General features: G+C 45.3%; 1 protein-coding gene across 1 annotated transcript in view; it reads right to left on the bottom strand.

The window, feature by feature from the left end:
• The window catches only part of UROD (uroporphyrinogen decarboxylase), a 121899-nt gene that overhangs the window by 60228 nt on the left and 42644 nt on the right, over positions 1-19027 (bottom strand). Inside the window, exons 4-5 of the mRNA XM_086952300.1 lie at positions 13522-13584; positions 4583-4780 (exon numbers count right to left, since the gene is read on the bottom strand). Coding sequence (XP_086808426.1) covers positions 4583-4780; positions 13522-13584 — 261 coding nt within the window. The remainder of the gene's footprint in view (positions 1-4582; positions 4781-13521; positions 13585-19027) is intronic.

Here is a 19027-nt window from a genome sequence, read left to right as displayed (position 1 = left end):
TTATAAGGGAGCAACAGGTAGTAGTCAATGGGCTACCTACCTTAGGGGTCTACACCCTCTATGTGATCACTTCCTGTGTGAAGGGGTCATAACCCTGACTCTAGAATACTAATCCCCGCCCAAATCAAGATGGGGAAAATTTGAAAAGTGGGGTCCACATTGGCTCACCAACTTTAGGGTTGGTGCCGGCTGAAAGTGGGCAGATCTCCTAATCTTACACATTTTTTGCCTGTCTTGCTGCCAAAAAGTGAGGTCAGGACAGGGGGTAGTATCTCCACTATCTGGAGAGGCCTAGGTCGCATAACAAAAGTGGCAGGGCCTTTGAAGCTTCCTGTCCTGGAAAGGGTCGTCGTGCAGGGAGGAGGTGTAGTGACCTCCACCCAGAGCAGACTTTGTTCCGGACCTGCTAGAGCGAAGGCTCTCACCTCATGGTGTCAGAAACTTGTCCAGGGTGACTGGCTGGCCAGGACCAGTCAGTGAACACACTAGTACTCATTAAGTTTTCAGGGCTCACCTTGAAAGTGCCCTCTGGGTGAATTTCCTAATAAATCCAACACTGGGAACAGTGTGGGATTATTAAGACGAGATGTTTGGTACCAAACATCTGGGGGTACAGTGAAGCAACCTTGTAGCTGGGGAACTCATAATCACAGGTGTCCAATTCATGTACTAGGTATGGCTTCCCTATGAACTTGTGGTATCCCAGGGTGAACTTAGATATCATAGGGACACATCCACTTGTGCTAATATACCCACACATGGGTATAGTGCACCCTCCCTTAGGGCCGTTAGGCCTGCTGTAGGGGGGACTCACCTATACCACATGCATTGCTGGGTAGGCATGGCACACATGGATGTGTGCCATGTCAGCTGTTTTTCTCTACACCAAGACAAGCAGGTTGCAATGGCAGTTTGCATGAGCTTGATGAGTGGTCCCTTGGGGTGGCACAATTCGTGCTACAGCCCTTAGGAACCCTTATTAGTTCCAATGCTGTAGGTACCAGTAGTACCACTAACAAGGGACCTAAATGGAGCCTAAAATAGTGCCAATTTGGGAACAATGGTGCAATTTAGGGAAAGAAGGCTGGTACTGGGGACCTGGTTAGCAGGAACCCAGTACACGTTCAGTCAAAGTTTCATCAGATACCAGGCAAAAAGTGGGAGTAACCATGCCAATAAGGGGCACTTTCCTACGCCCAGCCTTAGTATTTGGTGTGCCTATATTGAATTGCACCATCCGTGGGCTTGGAAGCAGTGCTTTGGACATCGGCATTCATTCTTTTACATATTATGCTGCAGTGTTATGTGTATTTGTAAAGCACACTGTGTGCCCATCGTAGGCAGAAACGTAGTTATTACCTTGATGTGAACATCACAGTGGGACGGCGTTTGTGCCGGAGTTGGGGGCTTGGTTTATCAAAGAGGTTACGTCATCAGTATCAATTTCTAACATAGAAAGGTGGTGCTCCACTGCATAGCTCCTAGATTCACCTAGTAAGATCCTGTGGCACGGCACCATGATGCTGCCAGGCTTCCCAGTGCTAGGGATCAGAGGATACATAAGTCAGGTAGTGAAATATGAGGACTACATGGGGTGAACAATGCATTTCAATGATCCAAATCTCGCCTGGGGAATTTCATGGATGCAGCGCCATTTGGAACTATACCACCTTCTTCTCCATGGTAATTTCTAAGTTGTGCCAATCTTCCTTTGGCTCAGAGTGTGGGTGTTTCATAGGTTTGGACAGGACCGGTTAGAATCGGTGCCACAATTCCCTCTTTGGTTGTGCTCACATTTCTCACAAAGGAACACACAGGCAGTGGGAGAGAGGCTATTTGTCCCGCACTTTTGACATGCTGATCTCCATCTTGGCCAGAACCTGCTCTCCCTGAGAAACAAAACCACATCCTTGTCCCAAGAGCAGTGCAAGCACAGTGAACTGTCGGTACCTTGGGGGGTGAGTCAGTCAAACTCTGACAGTGATCCCACCCTAACTTTACCTAACAAGGTACTGGTTTATTGGGAATACTCTTAGATTACTGTATACTTCACTATGCCAAAATGCAAGAGATTCCCCCATTTGTGAGCAAGCGGATTACAACTGGGAAGTGGGGTGCACATAAAGGTGGTCACTGACCGACCACTGCATGGAATGCCCGGGGTGAGAAGACACAGCTAGGTCAGAGGAAGGGAAGATAACATCCAAAACAGGTCACTCTGTTTTATCATTTAAAAGCAAACTTAGCTTTTCCATAGGTAATTGCATAGTATTCCGCTGGCCAAAGGCACTATCACCTGGCGACCTGCATTGTGCAATGATCTGGTAAACAAAGCAAATTTTTAGACGACTTGTTTCCAATGCTTGAAAATCTCCAAATTGGCGAAGTGTGCATCCACCCATGATGTCCTTTTTCTAGTCTTCCATGGGTTTTGTGCAGGTAAAAGTTGTTCCTGCTTAAAGTTACCATGAGCCAAATTATACAAATTGAGGTTGGAGAGTAGAGTGTGAGTTAGCACAAACCGGGCATTGTCAGGGTCCATCTGCTTCACTATTTAAAATATGGCACAACAAGACACTATGGCCAGACTTACAAGTCCTGCAGAACAAAATGTACACATATTCTTATGTATTAATATGATTCTGAGTTATTATGAGATGTTTGCGCTCTCACACCCTGCAAAATAGGGTTAGGAAAATAAACATTTTTCTGGCCGGAAATTCCTCCATAAAATAAACTCAAGAGGCTTTGGGGGCGGTAGCAGCCAAGAACCTCCCCCAAGAAGGTGGAAGTTTGCTGCAAAAAAATCTTCCTCTTCTATCCCCCAACAGCCCTCCCTCACCCTGCCAGCCTACTAACAGGCTTACGCATACATTTACCACCTGCTCAGAGTCGGTGTTCAATAGGTGTAGTATTAGGGATTCTATGTGATTTGAGGACTGCACAAATCGATCCCGCACAGTAATTCCCCATTCCATGGAATGTTACTCAAAAATGCACTGTATTGTGGAGATTTTACCATGTGGTAATAGAAAAGAAAAATCGCATGCGATTTTACTGCAGTCCCAGTACCGTGCAAACTCCAACATTTGCGTCTTGTCTGAAGCCACATGGCCACCTCTATTTTCCATAAAGCGAGTGCTCCTACTAAAGCGGAGAGGGTAGTACTGCTCCTTTCTGGGGCACCAATATTATCCAAGAGACCAGCCTGGCCTCTCAACAAGACCACATTCCCACCCCACCAATCCATCCCAGGCTATCGATGATTGAAGGGGCTGAAAAAGGCACTCCTGTGAGCCTGTCATGAGGGCCAGACTCATTCCACAATTCCACAATGGGAAGTGTGTTGGCACCTTGAGTAGAACTGCATTAGGAGCTTAGCCTCTGTGCAGTAACTGTGCAAGTATGTCCAGTATCACAAAAAGACTGAAATCAACACAGTACAACGGGCACAAAATGTACACAATTTGAGCCTGTGCACTCAGTGCAGCAGAGGCCTTACGGGTCCTACTGCAGCATGCAAAGCACGCTCTCGAACACACCAACCATGTACCCAAAAGTGGTTGTCACCTGAATGTTGGGTGCTGACCAATGGGTGGGTCTTTGCCCCTTTCAAGGGGAGAATGGAAAGGGGTCTGAACAAACACAGTCAGGACTCTGTTGTCCCCATCTGTGTATGCACCTCCTGCCCTGGATGGCGCTTAGGGGGGCTGCAGAGACTCCCATTAGGGTGATTCTGGTGATCCTTAAGTGTAGGTGAGAATGCCCCGAGCACACATGTGGCTCCATACCTTTTTGCTGCATTTCTCCTTGCATGTGCAGCATGTCTGTAAACACAACTGCAAAAGAATGCGAATACTGCTTTCCACCCGGCGAAGCATTTTTTTTAGATGAAGTGAATACTCCAGAAGTAATTTACACAAACTACTGCTGCTCTCTACCGTGCTGCCCCTCGGTTGGTCCTTACACATTTGAGATCACTGATGTGGTACTGGCTGCGGTACATCCTCTCAAACCAGTGACAGTCGAGGACAACATATGCTGCATTGGTGGGTTAGGTTTTAATTTAATGCGGGTGCTCTCCCTTAAGAATGCTAAACTGTTCCCCCTCCACCCCCCAGGAAAACACTAACAAAAAACATTCAGTAGAGAGCTTCCGTGACTCATCCCCAATCGTTTTGACCCATTTGCCAGAAGGGACTCACAACGGTCCATTTGTTTCCATTTCTTGGACAAGATCCCCAGAAGAGCATCGAAAGGGGAGCAACCCACCACACCGAGGCATTTGACACAGAGATCACTGCAGTACTTTATTTTTAAACACACTTTCACGTGACGACTGTATAACATCACTCTTAAAGAGCGAATTCAAAGCAGAGGACATGCTTTATGAATACACAAGCAAACATCATTTATCAGTATTATTTTCGAAAACAGAAAGAGGGCTAGCACGTTGTCACTAATAATTAGTCTGTCTTCTGTTTTTATGGGTTTGTGTGAATGTGCTTCCAGTGACCACTTGAGCCTGTGAGGTGATCTACACATGCAAATTAGAAAGTGGCAAAGTGCCTGTGATACTTACTGGGGCGCCAGTGAACCCGATGAGTGGAACTTTCCCCTCGAGCTTGTGCCGCGTCAGTGTAATGGCCTGAAAGACGTAGCCGAGCTCTGCCTTCACATCCACTTTCTGCTGCAGCTTGAGAAGGTCCTCCACACCCTTCAGGGGTTCAGGGAAGGTCGGCCCTTTGCCCGGTACCATGATCACTTCCATACCAAGAGCCTAAAAAGAAAAATGCAACTCATACTTTAGAAGAGTTCATATGTACCCATGAAATGCCTGAAGCACCCAAACTAGGAAGTACTGTTCTCATTTAAATCCTAAACATTAAGGCAGACACACATGATTTCAGGTAACAAAAAAGGAGGGCCTGGCTGGTGTTCCTCTAGTGGGAAAATCACTGCATGCCATGGGTGGCAAGGAGAGAAGACCAGAGCAATTAGAGGGAAGCTAGGACCATAATCTCTCACCACCAGGCTCTGCCATCCTACCCATTTCTGGAAGACTGCGTCCTAATATGAAAGCCAAGACTCCCGAGTGCAGGCCACAGTTAGGCACCAAGAACTAAGCAGGATTTTAGTAGCAAGAAAATGGTGGTAGATGGAAGCTGTAGGGGGCATGTTACCATGGAATCTCTCAAGGAAAATTGGTATGAGTTGTAATGGTCATCAAAATGAATGTTTGAGGGTCACCATAATGGACAGAGTTTGAGGTTTCAGACGTGTTACCCGCTGAGTGATTTGAATCGCCGCACGGGTTGGCGAGTTGTACACAAGCTGTACATCACTGGGCAGCTATGCTCTCTCGTTCCAAGCATACACAACCACAACTCAGACCCCATGACTTCCCATTATTTGGCTTTTCTTAAACAAACATGCTGAAATGAGAAGTTCAAAATTATGTAAGGTTTTAAAATAAATACACTTGGCAGCGACTTGGGTAACATCGCCTGTGGCACTGACCAGAGAGAAGGAATTCTGGAAACATGTGCAAAGGGTTTAAACTAAAGTTGTAATGAACAGCTCGTCATCAGCGTGATCTTGATTAATACTCTTTGAGGGTTCTACCAGACTAAAGATTTGCATGCTTAGCAGGAGGAGTAAACTTTTACTCTGAAAAGGCTTTAAAAGCAATTACTTGACTTAAATGCTAAATGTAAATTTCCCAAGATATCTGCACTAGATGGACGATTACTACATCTTCGAGGGCTCAAGCAAGTCGAGGAGCCCATATACTAGTACTAACAATTTCAGAAGTACCATTCCAAGGCTTCCCTCCCACACTTGGAGGTGAAGACATCTTGCTTCCTGCCTCTAAGTAGGGAAGCAAGAACAGTATTCTAATTATCACCTCTTGCCAATGTTGTGCTCTCCTACTGCAATAGTATCTAAAATACATCTGATCCAGGTAACAGCCAGGGAAAACCATCACAGCATCATTCCAAAAACCCTAACTGTACTGCACAAGGACTTGTAGACAATACACAATGTTATAGTATAGATCAGAGTTCTCCAAAGTCGGTCTTGGAGGGCCGGATGCAAACCAGATTTTTAAGATTACTACATTTATCTAAAAGAGGATATGCAGAAAATCTGGCATGGATCTGGCCCTCCTGAACCGACTTCGGAGAACCCAGGTATAGACTAAACTACAATGTCTCATCAGTTCATTAATTCAAGTTATCTGTCACAGCACTTGTGTATTTGTCGATTTAGCAACATGTTTTGTAAAGACTAGTCGCTCACTGCTGTGGTCAGGGTTGTCGGCGAGCTCCTTGCTCGGCAGAGCTTCATACTGATGAGTTGTACCATTATACTTGGGCTGTGCGGAGGACAGGACTGGGAAGCTATAAGGCATGCTTGTCCCACTGGGGTTACTCAGGGCGGTGTGCTGCCTTCATGGTTTCCTGACATGGGGCATCTTCTGTGAGTTGGTCAGTGTAACTACAGGCAAGGTCTCGGACTTGTACAGGACTCAAGAGTGTTCCTGCAGACCAGGGCCATCCCACAATCGGATTGACCGCGACGGCTTCCTGGGTGAAAAGAAAATTTGGTGTTCATTGAGGGGGTAGAGGGAGGTGGGCTGCCGTGTGACGGCAGGAGGTGCAAGGGAGATGGGAGGAGGGCAGGGTGTTGATGGGGTGCTAACAATTATGCTGAGGTACATTAAGGGCTTATTAAAAAGTCTTTAACGGGACCCGATTGAGACCAAGTGGGATGGACGAGCTGCTGTTTGCATGATATTAAGTCATGAGCCCTTCGGAATATTGGTGCCAAGGCCCAGCTCGCCCATGCCTAAGGCCGGCCCTGCTATAGGCCCTTCAGGTGGTCACAGCTGAGGTGCCTTCACACAATGAGAGACATCACTGGCTCAGTGACAGAAGAGAGTACACTGAGTGCAGGGGTCAAGTCCAGAGAATGACAGTGCCTGAAGGGGACTTCTTGCTTGTGTGCTTTGCTGGGGTGAGGGGGCTTTGTTGGTGGATAGAGAAGCCTGTGGGAGCTCAAGTGGCTGAGTATTATAGATATGAGAATATCCCAACACAAGCAGACAAAGCATTTCTGAACAGCCATCAAACATGGTGGACCTGTGGGGTTGACCTTAAAGGGGTGGATGAGGGAGAGCTGGTAGGGTGCGATTCGTCTTAAAGGGCTTACCCTAGGTTGAAGCTCTGCAACCTTAGTCAGGTTTCCCAGGGACTGAAGGATGTTTATGTTATTGAGATTTTTATTGCGCACGAATACCCTAGGGTGTCTCGGCGCATGCAGAACTTCCTAATAACAGAAGGCATCTAAAGGGATCACTGGTTCAATAACCAAGTCTTCAAGAGCTTGCGGAACATGATGAGAGTAGGGCAAGTTTTTATAGCCAATGGGAGGGAGTTCCACAGCCTGGGGGTTGCTACCAAGAAGCGCCTGTCTCCCCATGTGGTGGTTCTGGTGCGTGGCACCGGGAGCATGTGTGTGGAGGCTGATCGTAAAGATCTTTTGGGAACATAGATTCGGAAGGTGTCCTTCAGGAACCTAGGTCCTGAGTCATGAATGGCTTTATAGGCGATGCAAAGAGCCTTGAACTTTATCAGACTCTTTACTCTCAGCCAGTGTAGGTGGTATTTGGCTGCGGAAGTGGGGTGACTAGTTGGAACGCCGAGCAATATTCTAGCTGCCGCGTTCTGCACCGATTGCAGCTTGGATATAACCTGCTCCTGAGCATTGAGGAAAAGGGCATTGCCGTAGTCCATTTTTGAGAAGACAAGCGTGGTGATTAAGGTTTTTCCTTCAGTTGAGGGGAGATACGGCAGCAACTTCTTGATTTTCCTCAACATATAGAAAGAGGATGCCGCCACAGCGTTGACATGATGCTTAAAAGACAGTTTATCATCGAACATGATGCCGAGATTCCTGACCTTGGTTACTGGTGTGCGAGGGGGGGGGGGGGGGACACCCATATCACTGGGCCACCAGGTCGCAGACCACTCAGGAGAGAGCCTGCCGAAGGTCAGCACCTCGGTCTTATCCGAGTTCAATTTTAAACTGTTATCCGCCATCCAAGAGCTGATGGCCATCATCCCTTCCTGGAATCTAGCAGCGACTGCGGGACCATCTTTTTGAACTGCCAGCACCAGTTGGGTGTCATCGGCATAGGTGGTTAGCCGCAGCCCGTGAGCTTTTATAACCCTCGCCAAGTCTGCCTCATATATATTGAATAATGTGGGGCTTAGTGAGACTGGATGGCCACGAATTGTCTGAAACTCAATTCAGAAAAAACTGAAGTGGTCATCTTCGGTCACCTCTCCCCGGGCTGGTCACCTGTCTGGTGGCCACCATCTTTCGGTCCCCCGCCGAGTCCAGCCAGCAAAGTGAGAAATCTAGGCGTCATCTTCGATGCTGGCCTCAATTTTATGGCACATGCGAATAAAACTGCGGCTTCAGCTCATATGAAATTGAGAATGATTAGGAAAATACTACCTTTCCTACCGAACACGGCCGGGAAAACACTGGTCAGCTCACTAGTCCTGTCCTCCTTGGACTATTGTAACGCTCTATTCTTAAATGCCCAAGTCCGAGTGACAAATAAGATGCAGTCAATCCAAAATGCAGCCGCACGAACGCTGGCTGGGATCCCCAAGTTCGCACCAGTTACAAACATCATTAGGGATCTCCATTGGCTCCCGATACGCAGCCGTATCAAATTCAAATCGCTGTGTATTGTTTACAAGTCACTCAATAATCAAGGTCCCCACTTTCTCAAACAGAATCTTCTCCATCATGTCCCAACCCGATCTCTTCGTTCCTCTATTCAGAACTTCTTGGCTGTGCCTTGCACTAGAACAGTCACCTGGGGTGACAGGCGTTTCCTGGTTGCCGCCCCTAGACTCTGGAACACCCTTCCTGCACATATCCGAGCAAGTCCCTCCCTGTTCACATTCCGCAAACAGCTAAAGACGTGGTTATTTGACCAATAGCCTTGTATATCTTCTTTACCCCAGTTGCTGATCCATCCCTTAACTAGCGCCGAGACGCCCACGGGTATTCGCCGCGCTCTACAAATGTCAATAAATAAATAAATAAATAAATAAATAAATAAATAAATCCCTGAGGGACCCCGCAAGGAAGAGTGAAAGTGGGCGAGTAGAAATTGCCCAGTTTCACCGCTTGAGTTCGGTTGGCCAGAAACGAGGCAATGAGATCTTTTGCGTGAAGAGTTACCCCCAGGGATGCGACACGGTCGACCAGGATGGAGTGGTCGACCGTGTCGAAGGCGGCAGACAGATCAAGGAGCACCAGGACCGACCCCCCTCCCCCCCCCCCCCCCCGATCCATGATGGTCCTGGTCTCATCGGAAGCCTTTATTAAGGCCGTTTCTGTGCCATGATATTTCCTGAACCCGAACTGAGTATCATCTAGAAGATCGTGATGGTCAATGAACTCAGATAGTTGCAGGTCATAAGTGACTCAAATATTTTGGCCGGGAAAGGTAGGCAAGCAATAGGCCTATAGCTGGCCGAGTCAGTGGGGTCTAGAGACGGCTTTTTCAATAGCGGTTTAATAACTGCCTTTTTCCAGACTTCCGGATAAATGCCTGTTTGGAAGATAGAATTGCAAAGGTCCGTTAAAGGAGAAGCTATGACCTCAGTGAGAGTGTTCAGTATCGCTGGGGGGCATGGGTCAAATGGGGAGCCGGACTTGATAGAGGTAATCAACCTACTGATGTGTTCGGTTGAGACCGGAAGAAAGTTAGTGAACTTGGGTATGTGAGAAGGGGGATCAGGGGCAATGAAACGTGTGGGGAGGGAGAATGACGAGTAGATCCTGGAAACCTTAGTGAAAAAGAAACTGGCCAACGCATTGCACAGGACTTGAGAGGGTTCCGTCGGAGCGCCTGTAGGGGGGTTGGCAAGAGTGTCAACTACCTGAAACAGCTTTCTGGCTGAGTTTTGGGCTGATTCAATTTGGGCCAGGAAGAAGGTACTTTTGCATTTTACAATGGATTTTTTGTATAGTGCTAGGGCATCTTTATAAGTCTGCCTGTCTACAAGATTGTAATGCTTTCGCCAACGCCTTTCCAAGTTCCTACAGTGTTGACGCTGTAAGCGGAGATCCTCCGTGAACCATGGTGCGGATGGTGATGCCCTGTTAGAAATAAAGGATTTAGCAGGGACCACATGGTTCACTGCATCAGAAATCCATTCCTGGTATCTGCTGGAAGTTACGCTGGGATTAGGAGAGACCTCATACCGGGAGTCTACTAGAGTCTGGGATAGAAGTGAGTGATCCAGATTTTTCCAGGCTCTAGAGCTGATGGAAATGCGGGGCATAGGTTTAGAGGTTGCGGTTGATAGCCTGGATGGTGAAGATCACAGCAGAATGATCCGACCATACGACGGGACTGACTAAAGAGAGGGAAAGCTTGGGGTTGTTGGTGAACAGCCCATCCAGCGTGTGTCCTGCTTGATGAGTGGGGACGTCCACCAGCTGCGATAAGCCGGCCGCGTGTAGATCAGCTATTAGTTGGGTAGTGTCTTTATCCCCTAGGTCCTCTAAATGGAAATTAAAATCTCCTAGGATGGTAAAGTCCGGATGGCTTATAGAGAGTTGGACAGGGGGCTAACTCGAGCTAGACACCGGAGTTTACCTGGGATGGGGGCCAAGCTACATTTTGCAGCCAAATTCTAAGCCACACCTTTCGCTTCAGGGATAATGGAGCTCTCCAATTATTTGGTAAAAAAGGGGGATGCATTGGACTCTTACACCAGCTCATGTATACCACCTTGTACCTCAAATGTTTACTGTCCCTACCAAAAAATATAAAACAGAGTCGCCCTTTTAACCAGACACACTGAAGGACGCCAAGGAACAAGACACAGATATCAGAGCGCTCAACACCTTGCATGGCGCATTAAATGTTATCAAAATAGTAGAGTCAGATAACCCCACATTTAGGTCGAAAAGGGGTATGGAAAGCATTATACAAATATCAACTAATCCAGTGACAAGTGTGTAAAAAAGGGAGGGAGATGCATAAGGAGAATCGTGAGTGAATGGAGGTCTCCTGAGACCGCTAACCCCACACCTGTCAAAAGTAGATATCTCTGTGACCACATCTAGTACAACACACTGTGGAAAATCTTGTCCTAGTTCTACAATCGCTTTCAGACGATCCGGGACAAGTGCAAGGTGTGGACTCAAGCGCACAGAGGCCTCAGGTCCATTACAGCAGAAAAGCCTCTTGAGGCATCATGCCTGCACAGAAAGTTAGGCATCTTGTGGTCCCAGTCATCGCTGAACATACTTCCAACAAAGCAAAAATGTGGGTAGTCTGTGGGAAATGGGGTGTTGATGATGGGTAGGAGGAATCAAGGTACTCAGGGAGATTGGGAGCCAAGGTGAAGAAAGCTTACAGAAGAATAGAGTGCAGTCACATGCAAGCTGTATTTTTAGGGACATTATGGAGAAAAATCGACTATCATGTACCATCGTATTAGTGAACTTCCCCCAACAAATTTTAGATCTGGACTACTCTTACTTGACCCACACACCCTCTGAATATGTCCCACTATTTTCACACACTTAAGCTGTTTGGAGATTTTAACCATCGCTCTCTTTAGCTTTTTATTTTTAAACTATGCATACCTATGTCCTTCAATCTTTTCACATTTTTATTCCCCACAGGCATTCCATCACCTGGTCACGGCTTTTATAAATTTGTCCCAGTAATTGCGTCCTTTTTAGGACTGGTTTGAAGGTGCAGCTGTTTGGAAGACCTACTGTTACTATTTTTTTACAATAAAGAGTGGACTATGGCTTTGCCCACAGTAATATTTCTCTCACACGCGAGGCTATTGGGTATATGAAGTATTATTCGGCCCCCAAAGATGTGTTTCCATTGCAATGCATGAAGGACTATTTTGCATCTCAAAAGTACTCTGAATCATGACATTTTCTTATTTCATTGATGCACTGTATTCAGAAAGCAAATGTTTTTGATTTTTCACTGCACCAGGCTTATAAAATATTTAACTTAGGACTTAAAAAGCAAGATTGATGTATTGGCTTTGCTAGTGCTTGCTGAGATGTATAGTCCCCAAACCCAATTTAGAAATGCCTCCAAACTGAGGACGGTGCTTACAGTTCCATGACCCATGAGCGGGAGCGCTTCGCAAACCAGGATTTGGGCGGCCGCCCTCCACGACCCATTTTCAGGGCGAGTTTGGGTACAGATTTTAAATGCTGGTCCAATAGGTGTGAGGGCTTGAAATAGTTCCTTGTCGTCACCATATGAACAAAGCTCTACCGTTGTGGTTTCCTTTCGCAAACCACCAGGATCTGGTATTTACGTCCAATGTCTTCAACTGACGTGAGATACAACCACAGATCCCAGAAAATATTTGTTTTATCAAAGCTCCGAACAGTGTGCCCTGTGGTATTTGGACCCAGCCACAGCTGAGGGAAACAAGTTGGGGTGGGAAGGGAAGAAAGTAAGTGGAAGAAGAGCAGTCGTCGATGTGGGCGGGATTTGAGGCGCACGATGTGCCATAACTTTTTTTTTTATAAGAAAAAACAGTTATCCTACTTTCTGTGAAAAGGTAATCATCCCAGACGGTTAATTGAGAGTGTTGAAATGCTTCAGCTGTGAAACAGAGGGAGATGCAAACGGGTATACAAGCCTTCTTGCCAGGGTGCCTACTTGGCTAAAAGAAATGAAAATGTGCACAACTGGTTAATCTGCAAATGTAAACGGTGCTTGGAAGCCGCTAATGGCTTTAATTGATGGAATCACTTGAAGCTTCCTGATAACACAGATTTATTCTTTAAGAGTGGTATTACAAGGGAGTTACCAGGTGAGCTGTGAAAAGTGTGCTTCTAAAGGACAGTTATAAAAAATAAAATTGCGCCAAGTACAGTCTGAGTATTACTAAAATCTATATTTTGGAAGCACTTTAACATAAACCTTTTTGCACATTTTGTAGCAGCCTATCTTATACTGTGTGTAATGCAAGTTTAAAATAATGACATGGATATTCACAGTGCTATCTGTCACATACGGGAACCTCCTAGCTCTAAAAATACACAAGTCACTATTTTCCACTGCACCAACCAATATTCAATTCTATAGCTCTCCGGTTACCAAAACAGACCTCTGCAGTGCATTAACTAATAAAGGTTTTGTAGCGTACAATAGTGCATTTCCCACTGATTAACTTAAATTTTATTTATTTTTCATTTAAGTTGTGCTTTATATAATACGTAGTTAACTGAAGATGAAAGTCCGTAAAAATAAAGAATATTTAGGTTTTATTAGCTACACCCTTTGACCCTACTCCCATTGTGCACATCTTCACAGTTCTCATACATTTTATTAATTCACTTCAACAACAGAAGAAAAGTAAATGAATAAAACTAGAACCCACAAAATCCCCCCCCACCTCCCATAGGCCATAGTCTGAGGCCTGTATTACTCACCTGCGGTATCACGAGGATGTCTGAGAAAATAATGGCGGCATCGAACGGGAACCTCCTCAGCGGCTGAAGAAGAAAAATTAAAAATTAAAAAATGTGTGTGTATATATATATAAAATTTTGGGGGAATTCTGGGGTTCTTATACAAATTTGTTATGTACATGAACAAAATATATATACAATGCTCCATGAAAACATATGGGACAAATGAACTGCCATTTAAGACACTCCGGTCGAAATTTATCATACAATGCTGCTGCCGACCTATTGTAATTGTATTATACTGTTTCACTTTAATGCAACTAAAGAGAGGGAAATTATGTACACAAAGCCCTTTATATTCAGCACTTAGGCACTTTATTGCACTTAAAACAGACCACTTATGGTAATGACAGAGTAGTACCAGATCCAAAATGATTACATCATTCGACAGTCCAAAAATAAATTGAGAAGTTACTGTTGGCATGTACCCGCTAAATATTGCAATGAAACATATATAAGTAAGGCAAGGATATCAAACACAAGGGGTTTTTAATGGCATAGCAGCTGAAAGGATCTGTGAACGTGAAGAAGGTTTACAGACTTAATGCATTGATGCATGTATTCTAATTGCATTGTCATTTATAATGCTCGCACTAAACAATGCCTTTATAATTCAGGTTTACAATCATGTTTTTAAACATTTTGATATTAGCGATTGCACGATATAAAATTTGGTATTTTACCATAATTTTGAAATAACACAATATACAAGATGTTTTAATTAATGTATTCCGTTTCCAAATGTACGGCAGTCTGTCTACAGTGTTTACAGATATACTTGAAGCACTTGTAACTTTAGTCTGTTCTCAGTATTTATGGGAATTTGGTAGCTCTTGTCACTTTAAATAGTTAAGTCCCCCATTGCAGTGGCATCTATCCAAGCTGAAACGCGTCATGGCGGATTATTTGCAATAAAGATGGTTTGCACCAGGTCCGTGCCTGTCTTTCCAGGACAAGGAAAAGAAACAAGCGAGTAACCTTAAATTATATATATTGTAATAAAAAAAAAAAAACACAGAATGCTAGTTTTCTTGATCCTCCATTTCGCGAGGACCTGGCACAATGCATTGCTCAATACTTTGTACTCAACAAGGGGTCGACTCCTGGTCATCCCCGGAGAGAATATGTGACTACTTATGTGCCCTGCTGCTGACTAAGCTGTACCCGCTGTAGCGGGCCGACCTTGAGCCCTTCCAACTGGAAGAAATATGGGCAACCTAAACACCGGGCACGGATGAGCTACAAATCGATTATTACTCTTCTTTTTCCACCCAAGTTACCCAACATTTACTAGAGATGTTCAACGAAGCCAGAGCGACTGGCCATCTCCCGGACTCGCTTCAGGATGCTCTGATCGTGGTCGTACCAAAATCAGACAGAGACCCACTTGATGTCTGCTTGTATCGAACTTAATCACTTGTGAACCTCAATTATAAAATCCTAGGCAGGGTACTGGCGAACAGACTGCTCCCCATGGTGGCACCCTCATGCATGCGGATCATCAAGGTTCATCCCTGGGCGCAGCACCTTCCTCAACATCGGAGGTTTATTACTCCTCATCCACAACCCTTACTCCCCAGAGGCTTATGACCCGGTGGCGGTGTCCCTGGACATCAAAAAATGTGTTGCGTACCTTGAGCTGGGACTTCTTACTGCTGAACCGCAAAGGCATGGTGCTTGGCCCAGGTTATCTTGGCTGGATCCGCAAACTGTACAAGAGCCCGACTGCAAAGGTTCGAATCGGCCAGACATTATCAGATAGCTTCCCCGCTGATCTTTGCCCTGGTGATGGAGCATGCTGGCCTGCCAGTTACATCAACGCCCACATCAGTGGGGGATACCGGATCTACACACACATTTCACTATACATGAATGACGCCCTTATTTTCTTTTGTGAAGCGAGGGCCTCCCTCCCAAGATTGATGGACCTATTTGGAAGATTCTGATCATTACAATTGTTACTGCCATGTGCATGATATGGTCTCCTCTGATTAACGTGTACACTCTGCGACTGGTTCGTCCACTGTATTTGCTGTATACTGAGAAATTGTTCAATAATAAGAGTTTATAAACAAACAAAAAAATAAAAAAGGGATCATTGCACCCGTTAGACGAATTTAGGGACATCTCGGGGCTTAAAGTAAACTGGTCCAAATAATGTGAGTTCCCCTAGTCCCCGCCCCTGAACCAGACAGGATTGCCCCAACAGGCTGCTGGCTCTGGTGGTGCTTTGAAATGTGTAAATATCTAGATGTCCAGATCTACCCCTCGGATAAGGACACTCAGAAGGTAATAAGGACAATGCAATGGCCTCCACCCCTAACTCTCTGCCCTATGCCAATCACTCTCTCTCACCCCGCTAGGCCGGGAAGCGATATCCAAATGCTGGTACTAGCCCTTGTTCTGTACTTTTTTGCTGAACTCCCGATTAGGCTTCCCTCATAGTTCTTTTGTGAACTCCACTACCTACTATTGGAGTTGATATGGGACGAATGCCGACAACGGGTGGCTCTTGTCATCCAACAACGCCCTTTCCTGGAGGGCGGACTCAGGGCGCCTAATTTAGAATTTTACTGCGCAGCAGCGCTGCTGCAGTGGCTGATGGGCTGGCTGCAACCGACCCAATCCCCTGAACCCCATCCCCCTAACGGGAAACTATTCAAGGGATCCTAAGAAGGAAGAGTGTTTACACATGGTTGACGGACCCAAGCTGTTGCTCACAGTGGGAGCTTTGCCAGAGGAATGTGGCTAGACTGTGGTGGTGCAGATGTGTACATAATAAAGGCCACCACTTCCTATATACCCCATCCACAGTGATATGGCAGGTACCGGGAATTCAGAGGGAGGTGCGAAGGTATGACACAGATCTGTGGAAGGAGGCTAGAACCACTAGGGGATCTCTACCACACCGGCACCCTCATGAAATTTCAGGACATTATGATCACTTATGGCACAGGAGCCAGCCACACACTACCTGAACCATGCCACACAGCAAACATTGTACACCACATGGGCAGCGGGAGAAGCAGAACCACCTGAATCCCCCGCATTGCACACATTTCCAGTATCGAAATAAGAATATCACCAATCGGAACACTTTAATCCCGATTCAATGTTATAGTAGGGCCTAAAGTTCAGCCTGAAATAAACTTAGGGGAGGCAGGGACAGTACAATCTAGAGAGAAACGGATAGTCCAACATGGAATTCAAAATAGTTCTAACAAGACAAAAGTTAATCCCATCCAACCTCAACGTAATAGGAATGATCAATCTGATCGACCCTGTATTCAGAACCAAAAACGAGAAAAGTGTAAATCACATTCCTCTCCCATGCAAAATGAAGGAACAGGAGGATCGTCCACCTATACAGGTCTTAATGCCGCCTGAGCGGGTTGAAAGAAATAATTTGACGGTCTCTGTTTTGTCCCCCAATACTGGGATGAGGGTATTAGCCGATTCGAGAGTAAAGAACGATATAGTAACCTCCGATGTGTTGGCTGAAAAGAGAAAAGTGGCTTTTTGTCCCCAGTATTCTACAAGAGGCACCTACGATATTTTGATTCGTGGAAACATTTTGAAACTATTAAATGCATTCCAGAACTTAAGGATGTAGTATCTGAAGATCTGGACTTTGTGGAGTTCAAGAAAGATAGTGGCAGCATCTCTAGGGAGATAACGATTACGACTTGGCTAAACGATGATATTGTTAGTAAAATAATGGTCAATGCGAATAGATTTGAAAATTAGGGTATTAAGGTATGGCGATTTCACGGTTTGCAATACCCAACTTTGTTAATTCCGATTAAGTCATCGAGTAGTACGGTTGTAAAGAAGGATATCCTAAAAACAATTAAGGCAGCTCATGTTGGAGTATTGAAAGGTGCCTCAGGTCCATCATTAGAGCTAAATGTTTTTGTGTTGGAGATTGACTAATGCAGCTACTGTATTGAAGTTTGTTGTCACTTGTGTTCTGTTGCATGGAAGATCATACTGTTTTGATTGTGCAATGCAATGGCTCAATCTTATGTGAAAACCCAATAAACGCATTTTAAAAAGTATGCAAGAGGAAGATAACCGAGTTACGCATTCTGGAGTTAGAGGCAAAGTATCAATCAATCAATCAATCCCTGACCCAGTACAAAATTAGCAAAACCCTGCATTGGCTCTGCACCAGCAGCTATAAGCACGAATGCAGCACCTATAATCTAGATGACCAAGGGCATTTAAGCAGTGGTGAATACCCCATAGCATGTAGATGTGAGGCCTATTATGCAAACCTGTACTCGCAGCCGGACTACTGTAAACATGTGGAATGGTCCTTATTTTTGGCTGATCTTCCTGCTAAGAAATTGACTGAGTGGAAAGGGCACTTCTTGAGGGTCCGATCAGGTTTGAAGAGCTGGGGGAGGTCTTGGTTCAATTAATGTCAGGTAAAATTCCAGGCCCAATGGGTTCCCTGTGGAACTCTTTATGGCCTTCTGTTCACATATAGGAGTACCCCTTCTGGACTTTTTCCAGGAGGCCTCGGGAACTGGGATGCTCAAGTCTGATCTGCATATGGCCGACAGTCATTCTAGCCATATCTGGTCAACCCGGATTTAAAGGGCATTTTTTTTTTTTCAGTCCTCTTTGTCCAGGTTTACAAAAGCTAATTATCCGAACACCGTGGTCTCGAGTTGGCACAATCTGGTGATTTTTTTTTTTTTTTTTTAGACCCGGGGCGGTACGCTCTACACCTTACTTTCTATACTCTACCATAGGTGGCTAGTTTCTCTAGACCGTCTGTAAAGAAACCGCCAGAGTATTTAAGCAACATGGTTTTGAGGCCTAATCATTGGACTATTATATAAATGAATGTTCCCAGTTCTCATAGGGGAGCCAGAACTCATTTTGTTTACGTTTAGATGCTCTAACCCGTTGACATTTTATTGAGGCCAACCATTCTAATTTTGTTGGGGGAATTGTTTTTACACAATTTTTAGATATTTCCCTACGGGCCAGCAATATTAGATATAGTATCATTTTTTGGTATTTTTTAACAAGGATTCATGATTTCACAGAATCCCAAAGAAAACCAAAATTTTGCTTACCTGGAGCTTTTCTCCAAGTATTAAAAGTAGCGTCTTACTCACATCCAGCCAGAACCCTTGGATCGCCGGGCATCCTAAGAACATATGAGGATCATCGCCTTTTTCTTTACTACATTTGGGACATCTTGGAATATCTCCTTTCCCCAGTTTTGATCATTTATGTGGCGTCCAATAAACAGGGGGCCAAGAAGCCCCCTGTAGAATCTCTGTGCTCCAAAAACAAAGCTAATAACAGTCCAATAACCGTGCAGGAAATTGGGAATGCCATCTAAGCAGGGAAAACCAGCAAGGCGGTAGGTCCAGATGGTCTTCCGTTTGAGATATACCAAAAGTTAGGAAAGTCTCTAGTGCCGTTATTTGTTAAGCTGTTGTCAGAG

The sequence above is a fragment of the Lissotriton vulgaris genome, chromosome 1_1 (genome assembly GCF_964263255.1).
Source record: "Lissotriton vulgaris chromosome 1_1, aLisVul1.2, whole genome shotgun sequence".
In the NCBI taxonomy this organism is placed as follows: domain Eukaryota; kingdom Metazoa; phylum Chordata; class Amphibia; order Caudata; family Salamandridae; genus Lissotriton; species Lissotriton vulgaris.
Note: the sequence above shows the minus strand (reverse complement) of the source record. Positions and strands in the feature narration are given on the sequence as shown.